General features: G+C 35.7%; 1 protein-coding gene across 6 annotated transcripts in view; it reads left to right on the forward strand.

Moving 5' to 3' along the window:
• Positions 1–14,020, forward strand: part of VEZT (vezatin, adherens junctions transmembrane protein) — a 65,107-nt gene that overhangs the window by 9,259 nt on the left and 41,828 nt on the right. For 4 of the 6 annotated variants that reach the window (XM_047066142.1, XM_047066143.1, XM_047066144.1 and 1 more), the window contains exon 2: positions 13,785–13,919. In XM_047066142.1, the coding sequence (XP_046922098.1) occupies positions 13,785–13,919 (135 nt within the window). Of the gene's footprint in view, positions 1–13,784; positions 13,920–14,020 lie in introns of those variants that run through there. The other 2 variants (XM_047066146.1, XM_047066147.1) reach the window with 1 other exon arrangement.

Below are 14,020 nucleotides of genomic sequence, written 5' to 3' on the forward strand. Positions count from 1 at the left end.
TGCTTTTAGCTTACTTAATCTTTTTGATTTCTGTGATTAGATTTGCTTTGCTCATATTGAGGAACAATTAAATTAATGCTTGGAGATTCAGGGCTTTGGGTATAGTAATTTAGAAGTTACGTTGAAATATGTAAACTACAAAAAGTATTTCCTGTTATTTTATAATTAATTTTGCAAGGTACTTTTTATGGTATTATCTATCCAAGGTTTAAGGTTGGGGGTAGGGGAAGCAGTGAGTAGTTATTTTCAAATTAATGCTTTCTGATTGTGTACTGATTTAAAGATGAGTGAAAAGTCTGTAGGAATTCAGTATATTGACAATATAATTAATTGTAATGGGTAAATTTATTTTCCTTTATAGAGTTTGTAAATTATGACAATTTTAGCTCTTTATATCTAAAAGCATTTTCATTAAAAATAGAGAAAACAGCTACCTTGCATAATTTGGTAATGACAGTCTTCCTCATCAGCTTATTTTGTGATGTTCTGCAGTTAGCCTGGAAAGAAATAAGGAAATAATAGCAACTAACAACAGGAATTCCTCCTTTTCCATCATACTTTCCCAGAAAATTGCTGTTTTACATGTAATAATTACATTTATACCTATAGCTATAAGCTATATTCGAGGAGAAAAGACTTCTAAAATATTTTTAATAGCTAATAAATAATTCTTTCCAGGCAAATATCCTCCATCAAAGCCCTTAATTATAGAAAATCTTTTTTTCATGAAGATTTTGTTTTGAATAAAAGATCTTTTAGAGATTCCTTTGGCATGGCAGAAACTTTTAAAAATATATAACTTACATTACAGTACTTACTTTTCTGAAGAAATTAAAAAACAGATATAAATCTTTAAAGAAAAGTTACCTGTAAGTAATTTGATAGATTGTTTTAACAAGGGACTGGAAACAAAGCCTTCTAGGTAAGCACAGGTTTATTATAAATTGAAGTCTTCATTGACAAAGTCACTCCTACATTATACACTTTCATATCTCTGTGCCAATGCCTCCTGTCTTCTACTGCCTTCTGTTAGTAGCTAACTGCCTTTTCCTACTGCTTCTTGTATTTAATAATGGACTTAAAGAGATCAGATGACATCTGACATCTGACAGCAGTTAGCATTTGATATTTTACTGACATTTTAAATAATGGAACTGTGTAATAGTTGACTAGATGATTAATTTTCATATAGACAAGTGCACAGGATCATTCTATTCATTTGCTAAACTAACAATTCGACACCTTTTTTATTAGGCCTTACACTGGGCACCTTTTTCCGCACAAATAACACGTGAATGTATTCTCATTATGAAAAAGTCAAATAATACAGGGAAAGCATCAGCCCTCCCTTAATCTTCATTTTCTTCCTAGAAGTAACCACTCTCCTCAGTTTTCTGCCAGATCATTTTCAGTGCAGTTATATTCATATATACATACAAGCAAATATATACTCATAATACACATAGAAATGTTGTATAATATCTATAGGATCAATGCCTAGTAGAATTGCTAGATCAATGGATATATTAATATTTTTATATACTCCCATTAATGGCATCTGAAGTATCTTTTTCCTTATACCCTTACCAACAGTATACATGACCAAACTTAAGCATTGCCAACTATCAGGTTGAAATTATATCTTTGTTTGAATTTGCACTCCTTCAATCAAGGGTAAAGTCTAGCATGTTTTTATTTGTATTCACCCATTTGTGTATTTTTTTTCTTTGAACTGCCTCTTTATATCCTTTGCCCATATTTGTAGTTTTTAATATTTTCTTATTGGATTATATGGTTTTATCATAAAGAAATTAGTTTTATCATATGTTGGCCGTATTTTCTCTTAAGTGTCATAAGAGTTGTTTTAAAAACTCGGTGAGATAGCCTTGAGAATAATTTGGAAGAATAAGGTACTGTTGTTTTTATAGTCCCAGGATTCTTTGCAGCCAGTTTCAAGGTTTGTGTAATCTGAGGTAAATACATACGAATTATAACTTATCTGAAGAGAAATGATTGGGAATAAAAGTAGGTATTATCGGGAGAATTATGCTTTGTTGAATTTTCTAACTTAATCTGTTAGATAATTTTTAAATTACAAGTCCAGTTTCTGGTTAAAAAAACCACAACTATATAAAATACTGTATTAGACTGAGTTAATGGATTTATTTACTCTAAATTAGTTGCAACGTAGTGAAATAAATAACAGTTTTGGCTCTCTGTTGGCTTGTGTAGATTCAAATTCTGGCTCTCTTATTTCTGTGACCTTGGCTAAGTTACATGTTCTTTCTATGTCATAGTTTTTCTCTTTTCTCAAACGAGCTCTGCCTCATAAAGTTATCATAAAGGTAAAATGAGTTAACACATAAAATGCTTAGAAATGTGCCTGGTACTTAGAAATAAACGTAGGTAATCAGTCAATGTTTGGTGCTGCTGTTTGGGGACGAATTAGTGGGGGAGAGAATCAACCCAATAGATGTGAACTGACACTGATCATTCTCCTGTGAGAAGAAAAGTGCATCTCAGTAATATTGAACAGAATCCACAGCCTCCACTGACATTTCCAAACCAGAGATAAACACTGTTGGAACCTATGAAATGAGCCGGTGGAGCAGGTCAAGGACCGTTTCCGGACTCCCCCCTGCTTGTGGCCCCCATAGCCTGTGGGAAACTGCAGCACTGGAATACTTGCTTAATTTTGTTTGTGTGATCTTGATCATGTTTGTGCCTGCTATGGCTCTATCACCCTTGGTGAGTGGATTTCTAAATTGATAATCTATCGCCTGTAGATTATTTTTGCTCTTTGCATTTATACCTGAAAATTTCCCTTTGGTTTTTGCTTGAATTATTCCCGATTGTACTTTGTTAACCCTAAGATAATAAGTATAGAACTCTTTTAAGAATGAGTAAACAGAAAAGTCATGGAGCCTAAAACAATTCTATGAAGATTTGGAGTTGCCACACTCCAACAAAGTATATTCACAGAAGGGGAAAAAAAAATCCAGATTTGTGTTTCCAGATTAAAGTGGCTATAGTTCTATGAAACCTAAAGCCACCAGTGAAGGGGGAATAATTAAATAATTTGAGATGAGGACAACCTGAAGAGAGGAAACAATACCCCTGAATTAAAAATTGTACCATGCAGGATCAGCATTTTGGACCTTAAGTGAATAAAATCTGATAAATAAGTATGTTGTTAACCATGTCTTTTACTTTCTGTATTCTGATGCATTGATCATCTCAGGACCTTACTGACCCTGGAGGGATTGCCGCTCCCAGAGTTAACCAGTTCCTAAGAGATAGCAAACCGTTCATCTAGGTGACACACCTCTCACCTGGCCACGACGCATCTGCCCTAATCATCACAGGGTCAGATACCAGACCTCACTAGGGACAACCCCTATGCTTCAGAGCCTGCTGAAATTATGCAGACTAGCCAGTTTTAAGCCTGCTTCCCTTGCCTTGCTCATTCCTTCCCAAAGAAACCACAGTAAAGGCCGTGATCCATAATTTCCTCCCTCTCCCCCTGGTGCTGCCGACCATGACCTCCCCTTCCTCATGGCATGGCCTGCCTCCATCTTTTGAGATCTATGAATATAACTGTCTTTCCAATGGCAGTCATCTCCTGATCTGTTGGCCTTACCTGAGCAATGAAACTTATATTTTAAAACAATAAGGGATACCTGGCTGGCTCAGTCGGTGGAGCATGCAACTCTTGATATTGGGGTCGTGAATTCAAGCCCTATGTTGGGTGTGGTCCTTACTTTAAAAAAAATAAATAAATGAAAGAAGACTTCTTCTAGATACCCTTTTTCCTCAGAGACAGTTTTATGTTATTATTAAGGGTGTAGGCTTTGGACTCAGACCAAAGCTGGTTAGTCTTACACTATTTAACTTAGCCACGTTTTTGACTTCATATGCCCTAATTTCCTTCTAAAATGGTAGGAATAGTAATAATTTCACTTTAGAAGTTTGTTGTTGAGAGTAAAGTATTATAGGGGCGTCTGGGTGGCTCAGTCAGTTGGGCGTCTGACTTCGGCCCAGGTCATGTTCTCATAGTTCGTGGTTCGACAGCTCAGAGCCTGGAACCTGCTTCAGATTCTTTGTCTCCGTCTCTCTCTGCCCCTCCCCTGCTCACACTCTGTCTCTCTCAAAAATAAACATTTAAAAAAAATTTTTTTTTGAGTAAATAATGTATTATAAAACATCCTTAACTTCATGCCTACCATATAAGCAACTCAAGAAATGTTAACTTTCTTTACTATTACTCTATTTTCCAGCTTTGGCTCTACTCTTTTCTGAAATACTGGCCTCTTGTAAGGCCTTCTTATCTTCTCATCCTCTGTATTACCTCTAGCTGATCTCATCTACTCAATATGTTCCCATACCTGTACCCTACTATGTGGGTTTACCACCATACCTATTTGCTAAAAGCTCAGATCTGTGCGTTCAAACTGGGCCACTTTCCTGATCTCCAGATATTTTTAGGTCTAAATTATTCACATTTGAGTATCTCATAGGCTCCCTCTTCAGCCTTGTTGTGCTGCCACTATTTTATATTTCAGTAAATAACACCACCTAATTGTCCAAACCAGAAATCTAGGAGTCACCTTGCCCGCCTCTGTTGCCAGCCACTTTCAAGCATAAATGGGTAGTAAATTTGAAGAGACGGTATTCACAAACTAAAGAGTGTTTATTACATTTTGAGAAAGGGAGTAGGGGTGAAGGGTAAGATAAAGGTATTTCTTATTTTATATCTTTTTGTGTTGTTTGAAATTTTTATTTAAAAATAGCAATATAGTCAAAAATTTTTTTTCGTGAAATTGAACAATTGAATTTCCTTTTATAGCATAAAAACAGTTAACTTTTTCTTAAATATTCCCAGAGAGAAGTTAATGGCAGAAAAGTCCTATAATTCTAGTGCCAGACATATAGAAGGTGCTCAATAAATATTTGATTAGTGATAAATGAACAAATTGATGGTTGGATTGCCATTTGTTTTCCCTTTCTAGCTAAGTGATTTTTCTAGTGGAATGCCGCCAGCACTCAGTCAGTGGCATCTAGAAAACAGCAGATAGTTGGTGAAAAACCAGAATCAGAATTTGACCAGTAGTTGTTGTAGACTACAAAGGCTTTCTAAAAGTGTGTCTGCGAACAGCTCCTTCTGGGAAAGAGAAGGAGAGAGTCCATAGGGTACATAAGAGCATAAGAGTTAGTGTGAAAGAGCATCTAAGGTTCTTAGCCTGACACATGTGCTTGGTTGTAAGCCTATAGCATTAAGATGTGCCCATAACCAAACTTTGCTCTTGATGGCTGGTTAAAATTTCAATGCATAAATTCAGATGTAGTTATTTTGAACATAACTCATTTCACTCTTAGAATGCCTATTGAGTTTTAGATTACAAGTCATGGAAAAATAAATAATTTTCCATTTAGGTGTTTGCTTTTTAAATCTATCATTCTCCCAAAATAAGAAGTGAGGAAAACAGCTGTTGGGCTACTTAAGTTTTGTCAATTTTTCAATCTATGATTGCTCATATTCTAAAACAACATTTCTCAACCTTAGCACTATTGACAGTTTGAGCTGGATGCCTCTTTGTGGGGCTTCTCCTATGCATTGGAGGATGTTACATAGCATTCCTGATCTCTGCCAACTAGATGCCAGTAACATTCCTCCCCTCCTCAGTTATAACAGCCAAAAATATCTTCAGGCATTGGAGTTGGGGGATGGGTGCAAAATCTAGTTTGAGGACTACTGCTCTATAGGAACGTACTGTTTGGTTTTTGTTTATGTTTTTTAACTGTCTTAATGGTATTTTTAAAACATGGCTCCAAAAATCACAAAATTGAGACTTTTTATTCCACAAACTTTTGATTAGTTTGTGGAAGGTAAATATGAATAATTGACTTTGACAGGTAATTAGTCATTTATTTGTGACTAGTAAGTCACAAGACTGGTAAGTCTCCACTAAGACTGGTTACTTAAAATCTTATTGCTAGAGGATACTTTTGACATTTGTTATCCTTGGTGGGAGTATTGAGTGACCTGGGCATTGTTGTAGAAAGTTTGCAAGTCCAAATATTTGCCCAATGTTATATGAATACTTTTTATGAATACGTAAAATATCACATACATATGTTGCAGTGGGTTAATTGGTGCTAGTATAATTAACTCAGAAATTCATTTAAAGATGAAGCTAAATTAACATTTGCTTTTTGTCATATTCTCTTTCAGCAGATATTAGAAGGACCACTACCATTATATGGAAATTTGCAAAGACTTGAGTGTTCTAGTCTAAAATTTAATAAGCTTATCTTTTTCCCAGAGTAAAATAATAAATGGAATTTTCTCAATTTTACATTTTTCTGCCATATTATTTTCTTAAATCTTTTATACCAGACTCTAAGAAAGCCTGGCATCTGATTTTTTTAAACTTATAATGGACTTTTAAAATTATACATAAAAGGAGAGAATAATACAGTGAAAGGTCTCTATACCCACGACCCAGCTTCGGCTTGAACAGCTGTTAATATTTTGCTAAACTGTCTTATATGTTTCTCTCCCACCCCCACCTTTTTTTTTTTTTTTTTTTTTGGAGTATTTTATGAGACTGATGCGCTGCCCACTGTGCCAAGAGGGCCACTTTCTTGGAGTATTTCAAAGCCGATTCCAAACATTACCTGATTTTACCTGTAAATTCTTTAGTATGTATCTCTAACAGACAAGTGTGCTCTCTTCTTTTTTTTAATGCTAACTCCAATATAATTATTTAATAAAATTAGTAATTCCCTAATAATTGTCACCAGCCAGACCTAACGACCGGACCTTTACTATTCACCTGCTTGTACTCACTGACCTTTGTCCCACAGTTTTCCTTACGCTCTTCTTTCCGGCTTATATCTCTGAAGTCAGGCAAAAGACCAAGGGGCAGAGCATCCTGTGATAGAAACTGGAACTACTCCTTAAGCAATAAGGACTGCCTGGACAAACAATTCTAGCCAGCCCAGACCACCTAGACCAGTTTGAATTGAACCCCCAACTCATGCCTATGCAGGTGGACCATGGATGGAGTGACCCATAGAGTGACTGTCAGTTACCTTTACCTCATTGTAATGACAAAATCTCTGCCCAAGGAGAAGCACAAGCCTCATTTACATAACCTAGGGTACATGTAAAGGCATGTTTCCTTAGGATGCATGTGCCACTTGATGCTTGCCTCTAAGTGATGACAAGCCTCCCCTATCTAAATATTCATTGTAATCCTTAATAAAAGAAACCCATACACCCTTGCTCGGGGAGTCAGGCTTTGGAAGTTATTCCCCATGCTGTCCTTATTTGCTGCAAATAAAGTTTCCTTTGTGTGACAACTTACCTGTTGTAGTTCTATTTGTGACTCATCAAGGAGCAAACTCACGTTTAGTTAGATTACAGTATCACCTAATATCTAGCCTGCATTTGGATTTCCTCAAGTATCTAAAAAATGTCTTTTTATAGTTGTTCAAACCAGGATGTAGGCAAAACTCATATATGACATTTGGGTGATATTTGGATGTCCCTTTAGTCTTGAGCAGTTTCCTCCACTTCCTTTATTATATGGCTCATTTGTTGAAGAAACTGAGTAATTTGATATGTAGAATTTCTGTATTCTGGCATTGGCTGATTGCATAGGATAAGATGGCATTTGATTTAGCATAAAATTATATTTTAGCATACCACTTTTTTATCTTGTTTCTCACAGAACATCATGGGGGGTTTTTTTGGTGTTTTTTTTTTTTTAATAATGTTTATTTCCTTTTAAGAGAGACAGAGTGTGAGCAGGAGAGGGGCAGAGAGAGAGGGAGACACAGAATCCGAAGTAGGCTTCAGGCTCTGAACTGTCGGCACAGAGCCCAACGCGGGGCTTCAAACCCAAGAACTGCAAGATCATGACCTGAGCTTAATGCTTCACCAACTGGGCCTGAGCCACCCAAGTGCCCTGATGAGTTTTGTTTTACCACTTGAACAAGTTTAAGAAAATAGCATTCTTATTTTGTACTTAAGGAAGCTGGGACCAAGAGAGGATTTTCCTGAAACATGGCAGCCTATCTGGAAAGTATCAAAACACTCAGTATTTTCTTTGGTAGTTGAAAGCAGTGGTCTTATCAGAAGTAGCATAGAAGGAAGCTTTTTAGCAAGGACCTCACCTGTTTTGTTTTGTTTTCTTCCCTATGCCTAGATATTGCTTGGCACATAGAAAATGTTCCATTAGTATTTATTAATGAATGAGTTGCCTAATTTTGCCATTGTTGCCAGGTTGCCTATTCCTACCCTGGCCTAGAACCTGGAAGGTTACAACATATTCTCTCTGTAAGTGTTTAAAGCAGTTCAGAAGAGAGAACCTAATAATAAAAGTATTTTACCCATCACCTCAATTTCTGCACTAGTTTATCTTCCATTTTAAATGCAAACCAGCAATGATGGTACTGGCACTTATGCAGAATGCACCACAAATCATGCAGAAAGCAAACAATGCATTAAATGGGTGGTTCAAGCTTTATATATATGCATCAGTGTGGGATCTGATATCTTTAATGTGTGGGTGGGCATGAAGTGCAGGTAGTCATGGACTTAAATGAGTCATTTTCTTGAAGTGCTTGTTCAGCAAAAATGTTGGGGTTTCCTGTCTATTTTTGTTTATTTTTCTTACAAAAATATGTTTCAGCCATCACAACAATCTTAGCACAACCAGAGACTCTTGGCTGTCTTTCATTTAGCAAAATTCTTTCTGGTGCTATGATGTGTGTTTTCTGTCAGGCTAAAATTTACAGGAATAGTGAACCACAAGGATTTCCTGAGGAGAAGCTCCCACATGCTGTGTCTGAGGTTTCTCGTATTTCTTTTGGCAACACTATCATTCTACAATACTACAGAATTATAGTTTGAGTCCAGTGCTAATAATTTTTTACAAGAAAACAACTTAACTGAAATATTTATGGTTCTATTTTGCTTGAACCAAGGAAAAAAGTTATAACCAAAAATTACCTATCATCACCTACTCTACCTTGCCCTCTACAAAAAAAAGTCCCTTTCTGAGGCTGCCATCAACCTATAATAATATTTACCATATGAAGCATAGAAATTTCTATGTATTCATTTATAAATTTAATACCCCAACCTACAAATACAGTGATTAGGGCTGTTGCAACATGGAGCCTGATCTTGTCGTAAAAGAAGAAATACATTATTATATATTAGGCCGTCACATTTTAATAACTAACATATTTGCCTTTTTCTTTTTTTTCAAGTTTTTTTAAAATTTATTTTGAGAGAGAGAGAGAGAGACCAAGAGCAAGCAGAGGAGGGGCAGAGAAGGAGAGAATCCCAAGCAGGCTCTGCACCAGCCGCATGGACCATGATGTAGGGCTTGATCTCCAAACCACGAAATCATGACCTGAGCAAAACCAAGAGTTGATAGCTTAACCAACTGAGCTACGCAGGCAACCCCATTTGCCTTTTTCACTTCTCACTCGTGCATAGGGTAGAAAAAGCTTATCTATATGGTTTCATGTTCCACATTAAAATCAACCTTTTCTAAACTATCACTTGTTGAGTTTTGTTATGGGTATTCTTTGGTAATACAATTGTCAGAAAAGACTTAAAAAATACTCCCTTTCTAGGGGTGCTTGGGTGGCTCAGTCAGTTAAACGTTTAACTCTTGTTTTTGGCTCAGGTCATTATCTCATGGTACAAGTGATTGAGCCCTGCGTAGCTATTAGCGCAGAGCCTACTGGAATTCTCTGTCTCCCTCTCTGTCTCTGCCCCTCCCCAGCTTGTGCTCACGTGCTCTCTCTCAAAATAAATAAATACACATTTCAAAGAAAAAAAAGAATCCAGCTCTCTCCTGTTAAGCCAGGTAGTAAGGAGGTTTGCAAAAATGTAAAACAATCCATCTTGCTCAATACCTTTCTTTTTCATTTTGGAGAAATAGTGTTCTCATTAAAAATTACATTATTTACATTAATATTGTAATGGGTTTACTGTTATCTTAAGTAAATTAATAAATATTTTAAATTTTTTAGTTTTAATTTCTAATATGATAAATGTTGTTGGACATCCACAAAAACTCTTTGGGGCTCTCAATAATTTTTAAGATCCTAAAGAGGTTTTGAGACCCCAAAAAAATCTGTGAACCGCTAGTCATGATCTGGTTTTCTGAGATCTGTCAAATAGTACACAGGTTACTTGGCAGTTTCAGAGAAAACGTGATGGTAATTTTAGCCCCCAAACACTTTTTTTAAGTTAATAAAATAATAATTTTACCAACAATCACTTTGCACTCTTAAAATTTGCTCAGTTGTGCTATGAGGTCTAATTTGGTCGGTTCATCTTAGTTAATGTTCAGTTTGTTAACCAGGGGATCTTTGTTTTTCATTTGCGTGTTATCATTGGTTAAATACTAAATTTTATTTTGGCTCTAAAGCGATTGAAGCATAAAAATAGAAATAAAACAACAAAATTAAGGATGCAACTCAGAATACTAAAATAAACATTATGAATAAGAGCTTTAGAGTACATACAGTCTGAGTTTATATGTTTAGAAATGGTCTGATTTGCAATAGCAGTCTAAAAAAGTAAAGTGTAAATAAGAAATACAATGGTGCCTGGAATTATATTCTATCAGACCTGCAGTACCTTCATCCGTAGTCTCCAAGGATTGTCTACTCTGAAATTTTGTCTAACTAGTTACACAAAGCCATGAAACAAGGCACAGTGATAGTCTTGGCAGGCCAAAATTTCCCAGAACTGTAAAACAGTGCTTTCTAGGGTGAAAGTGATGAATTCTGTCACTAGAGATGGGGAAGAAACCAGAATTACTAAAGCATCATTCATAGTTGCATAGCTCATATAAATGGATGTCACACCTTTGATAAGAACGTTGTGAAACCAACCAAAAAGTTAAGGAAAAGTTTTACATTGCTAGAAAAGGCAGAATAAGGTACTGACAGAATTAGTGTATCAAATGACACCTCTGGACGTTATTGGTATTATTCAAGGTACATGATTAATGCTGCTATTTTGCAAAAAGTGAAATAGCAAGTGTTCCAGATTATGGTGTTTCCAACTGAGTACATGTGCTTTAGTTGATGTGCAGAACACGTATGGAGAACAAAGTATTCATTGTTTCTCTTCTATTTAATCACTTTAAAAATTTTCCATTTTGTTATTTTGTGAGCTGTGATATGAACTGGAAAAGGAAGGGACTTTGGGGTCAGTGCTGACACTCATCAGCTAAGTGTGGAGTAAGAAAGGTATTAGAATTTGAATGAAAAATTCTTTAGCCCTCCATCCCCACCCTGAAGCCTGTTGCCACAGAACAGTTAGCAATCAGACTGTGCCTCAAGGTCTTGACTGAGCCTTTAATTAAAACTGGGGTCAGCAAACTAATGCTTTTGGAGCAGATTTGTCCTCTGCTCCTGCCTGATTTTCTGTGGCTGGTGAACTAAGAGTGGACTTCATGTTTTTAAATGGTCGGGGGAAATATCAAAAGAATGATATTTTGTGACATATGAAAATTATAAGAAGGTCAGTATTTCCATAAATAAAGTTTTATTGGAGCATAACCACACTCATTGTTTTATGTAGTGCTGTGGCTGCTTTTGCACCACAGCAGCAGAACTGATTAGTTACGATAGAGACCATATGGTCTGCAAAGTGTGAAATATTTACTGTCTGGCCTTTTACAGGAAAACTTTGATGACCCTGGAATTAGAGTAACTCTGCTTTGATCCATCTTATTTATTGTTCTTCCCCCATGGGAGTTCACTTGAAGAAAGAGTTCTGCCTTAAAAACAAGTTGTGTTGTGTGTTTTTTTTTTTTTTAAGTATGTAAACTTTTCAAAAGGTCAGCCCAACCGAACAAGCATTCTTGTTCTTTTGCCACTATGGGGACAGAGCAGGGTGGGGTTCACAACTCATTTTGAAAATATTTGAGTAATTCAAGGCGATATTTGAAGATCAAGGCAATATTTGAAGATACATTACGGGTGATGTTAAGATTAACCGTTTGTGCCACCAAAGGTTTTAAGTCTGGTAGAGAGATAAGAACATATCCCTCCTTTTATTATAATTTTTTTGTATACTTTTTCAAAAGAGTATTAAATGTAGCTTTAAAAGGAGGCATTTTACTTATCTTCTATTCTGGCAAATTGATACCCAGCAAATTGCTACCAGTACAAGCAAATTCCCACTCTGCCTCATTTTCCCAAACTCAAGGATATATTCCCTAGAAATATTGGTCTCACTTAACTGCCTCTTCTGTTTCCGTAGTATCCAATACAATTCTGCAATTATTAATTTGCTTGATATTGCTATACTAAATTATAAGGAAGTTTCCCTGGTGTCTTTCTCTCTAAACATAGGAGGGACTGTTTGTTATTTTAGATAGTATAGTATAATATTTCAGAGTGTTGGCTTTGGAATCAGACCTATCCTGCTTTCTGTATCTAACAGAGTGAGTCTGTTTCCTCATTTATGAAATGGGTATTAACAATAACAATGATCATAATACATACTTTTTAAAGTTTGTTGTGAACCTTAAGTGAAATGATGCAAGTAGAATGTTTAGTTAAGCTTTTGCCACATGATACTACATTAGCTGTGTTGCTGTTTACTATTGTTTTCATGGTGGTTGTTATTTTATCTCTACTACCTAACGTAAGGTCTTTTTTAAAGTGTTAAATATTTTTGTTGAATGGAATCAGGGTTTATTTTTAAACATGTCACCAACTTTGTGCTTTAGAGAAGACAAAGTTAAAATTAAAGCTTGCTATTTATCCAGAAAGAATTGTGCCATGTATTTTCATCCAACAGTGATGCTGATGCATCTGATGATTGGAGTAATTTTGTTTGTTTGTTTGTTTTGTTTTGTCTGTTCCAAAACCTGTGCTCTTTCCACCTGGCTTATATATAGTTGAAGTGTAATTTGAGTGATTACTATGGACCAGGTACTGTTCTAAGTGCCTTGTATGTATTTAGTCCTTGAAAAGACCCTATGAACAAGGTGTAATTATTATTCCTATTTTAAGATGAGACAGCTGAAGCGAAGAATTTAAACTGTCATAGGATATTCAACCAATAAGAGGCACAGTTGGGATTTGAACCTGTAGTCTGGCTCCAGAGTTTGTGTTCTTAACCACCATGTTCTAATGCTTTTATTAGCCACAGAATCTCTTGTTTGCCTTATGGTTGTATGTGAGATACAGCTTATTTTAGGTAATTTTCTTGGAGTTTTAAGATTGTTTACAGTGGCAGACATATGGTAGATCATACATACTTTTGCTTGAATGAATTAGTGAATATGATAGTATAAAATTATAATTAATGTAGTATAATCATTGCTTAATTCTTAGCTTCAAGTAATAACTACTTTTCATTGTAGGCCCTCTTAGGAGCTATCTATAGTCAGGCTTGGCTATTTTGAAGTAATCTACTCTAATACTACAAATATTTGGGCAAAGAAATTGCTTTACAAATCTATTTATATTCCTAAACCCATTTTTTCTTGCTGGTACCCACTCAGAAAAATCTGTGTTTAGAGTTTTTCCTTTTTTGGGTCCCTCTGTTGAATTGTTGATTTTTTTTTTAATGTTAAATGGCATTGTGACAGATAATTCACTTTTTAATAGATGAAGCCTTAAAGAATTGGGGCATACTGGTCATGATAGTGAGTTTCCTATTGAATTTGAGCTCTAAGCTTTTTAAATAGCAGTGATCTTGAAATTTGCTTTATTTCATATGTCTTTTTCAGAATTCTCCACTTTACCAGTACTTACAGGATCTGGGACATACAGACTTTGAAATATGCTCTTCTCTGTCACCAAAACCAGAAAAAAGCACAGTGACAGAGGGACAACAAAAGCCTCCTGCAAGAGCCCTGCCAAAAGTAAGAAATCACGCTCATTCTCTCTGATTAATCTCTTGTTCTTCACCTCACTAATTATTCAAAGTGCCTTTACCTTTACCCTTGCAAAAACAAAAAAAAAC

Source organism: Lynx rufus, unplaced genomic scaffold (genome assembly GCF_022079265.1).
Source record: "Lynx rufus isolate CCGP_SWC_20201006 ecotype Redwood Valley unplaced genomic scaffold, mLynRuf1.p SCAF_7, whole genome shotgun sequence".
In the NCBI taxonomy this organism is placed as follows: domain Eukaryota; kingdom Metazoa; phylum Chordata; class Mammalia; order Carnivora; family Felidae; genus Lynx; species Lynx rufus.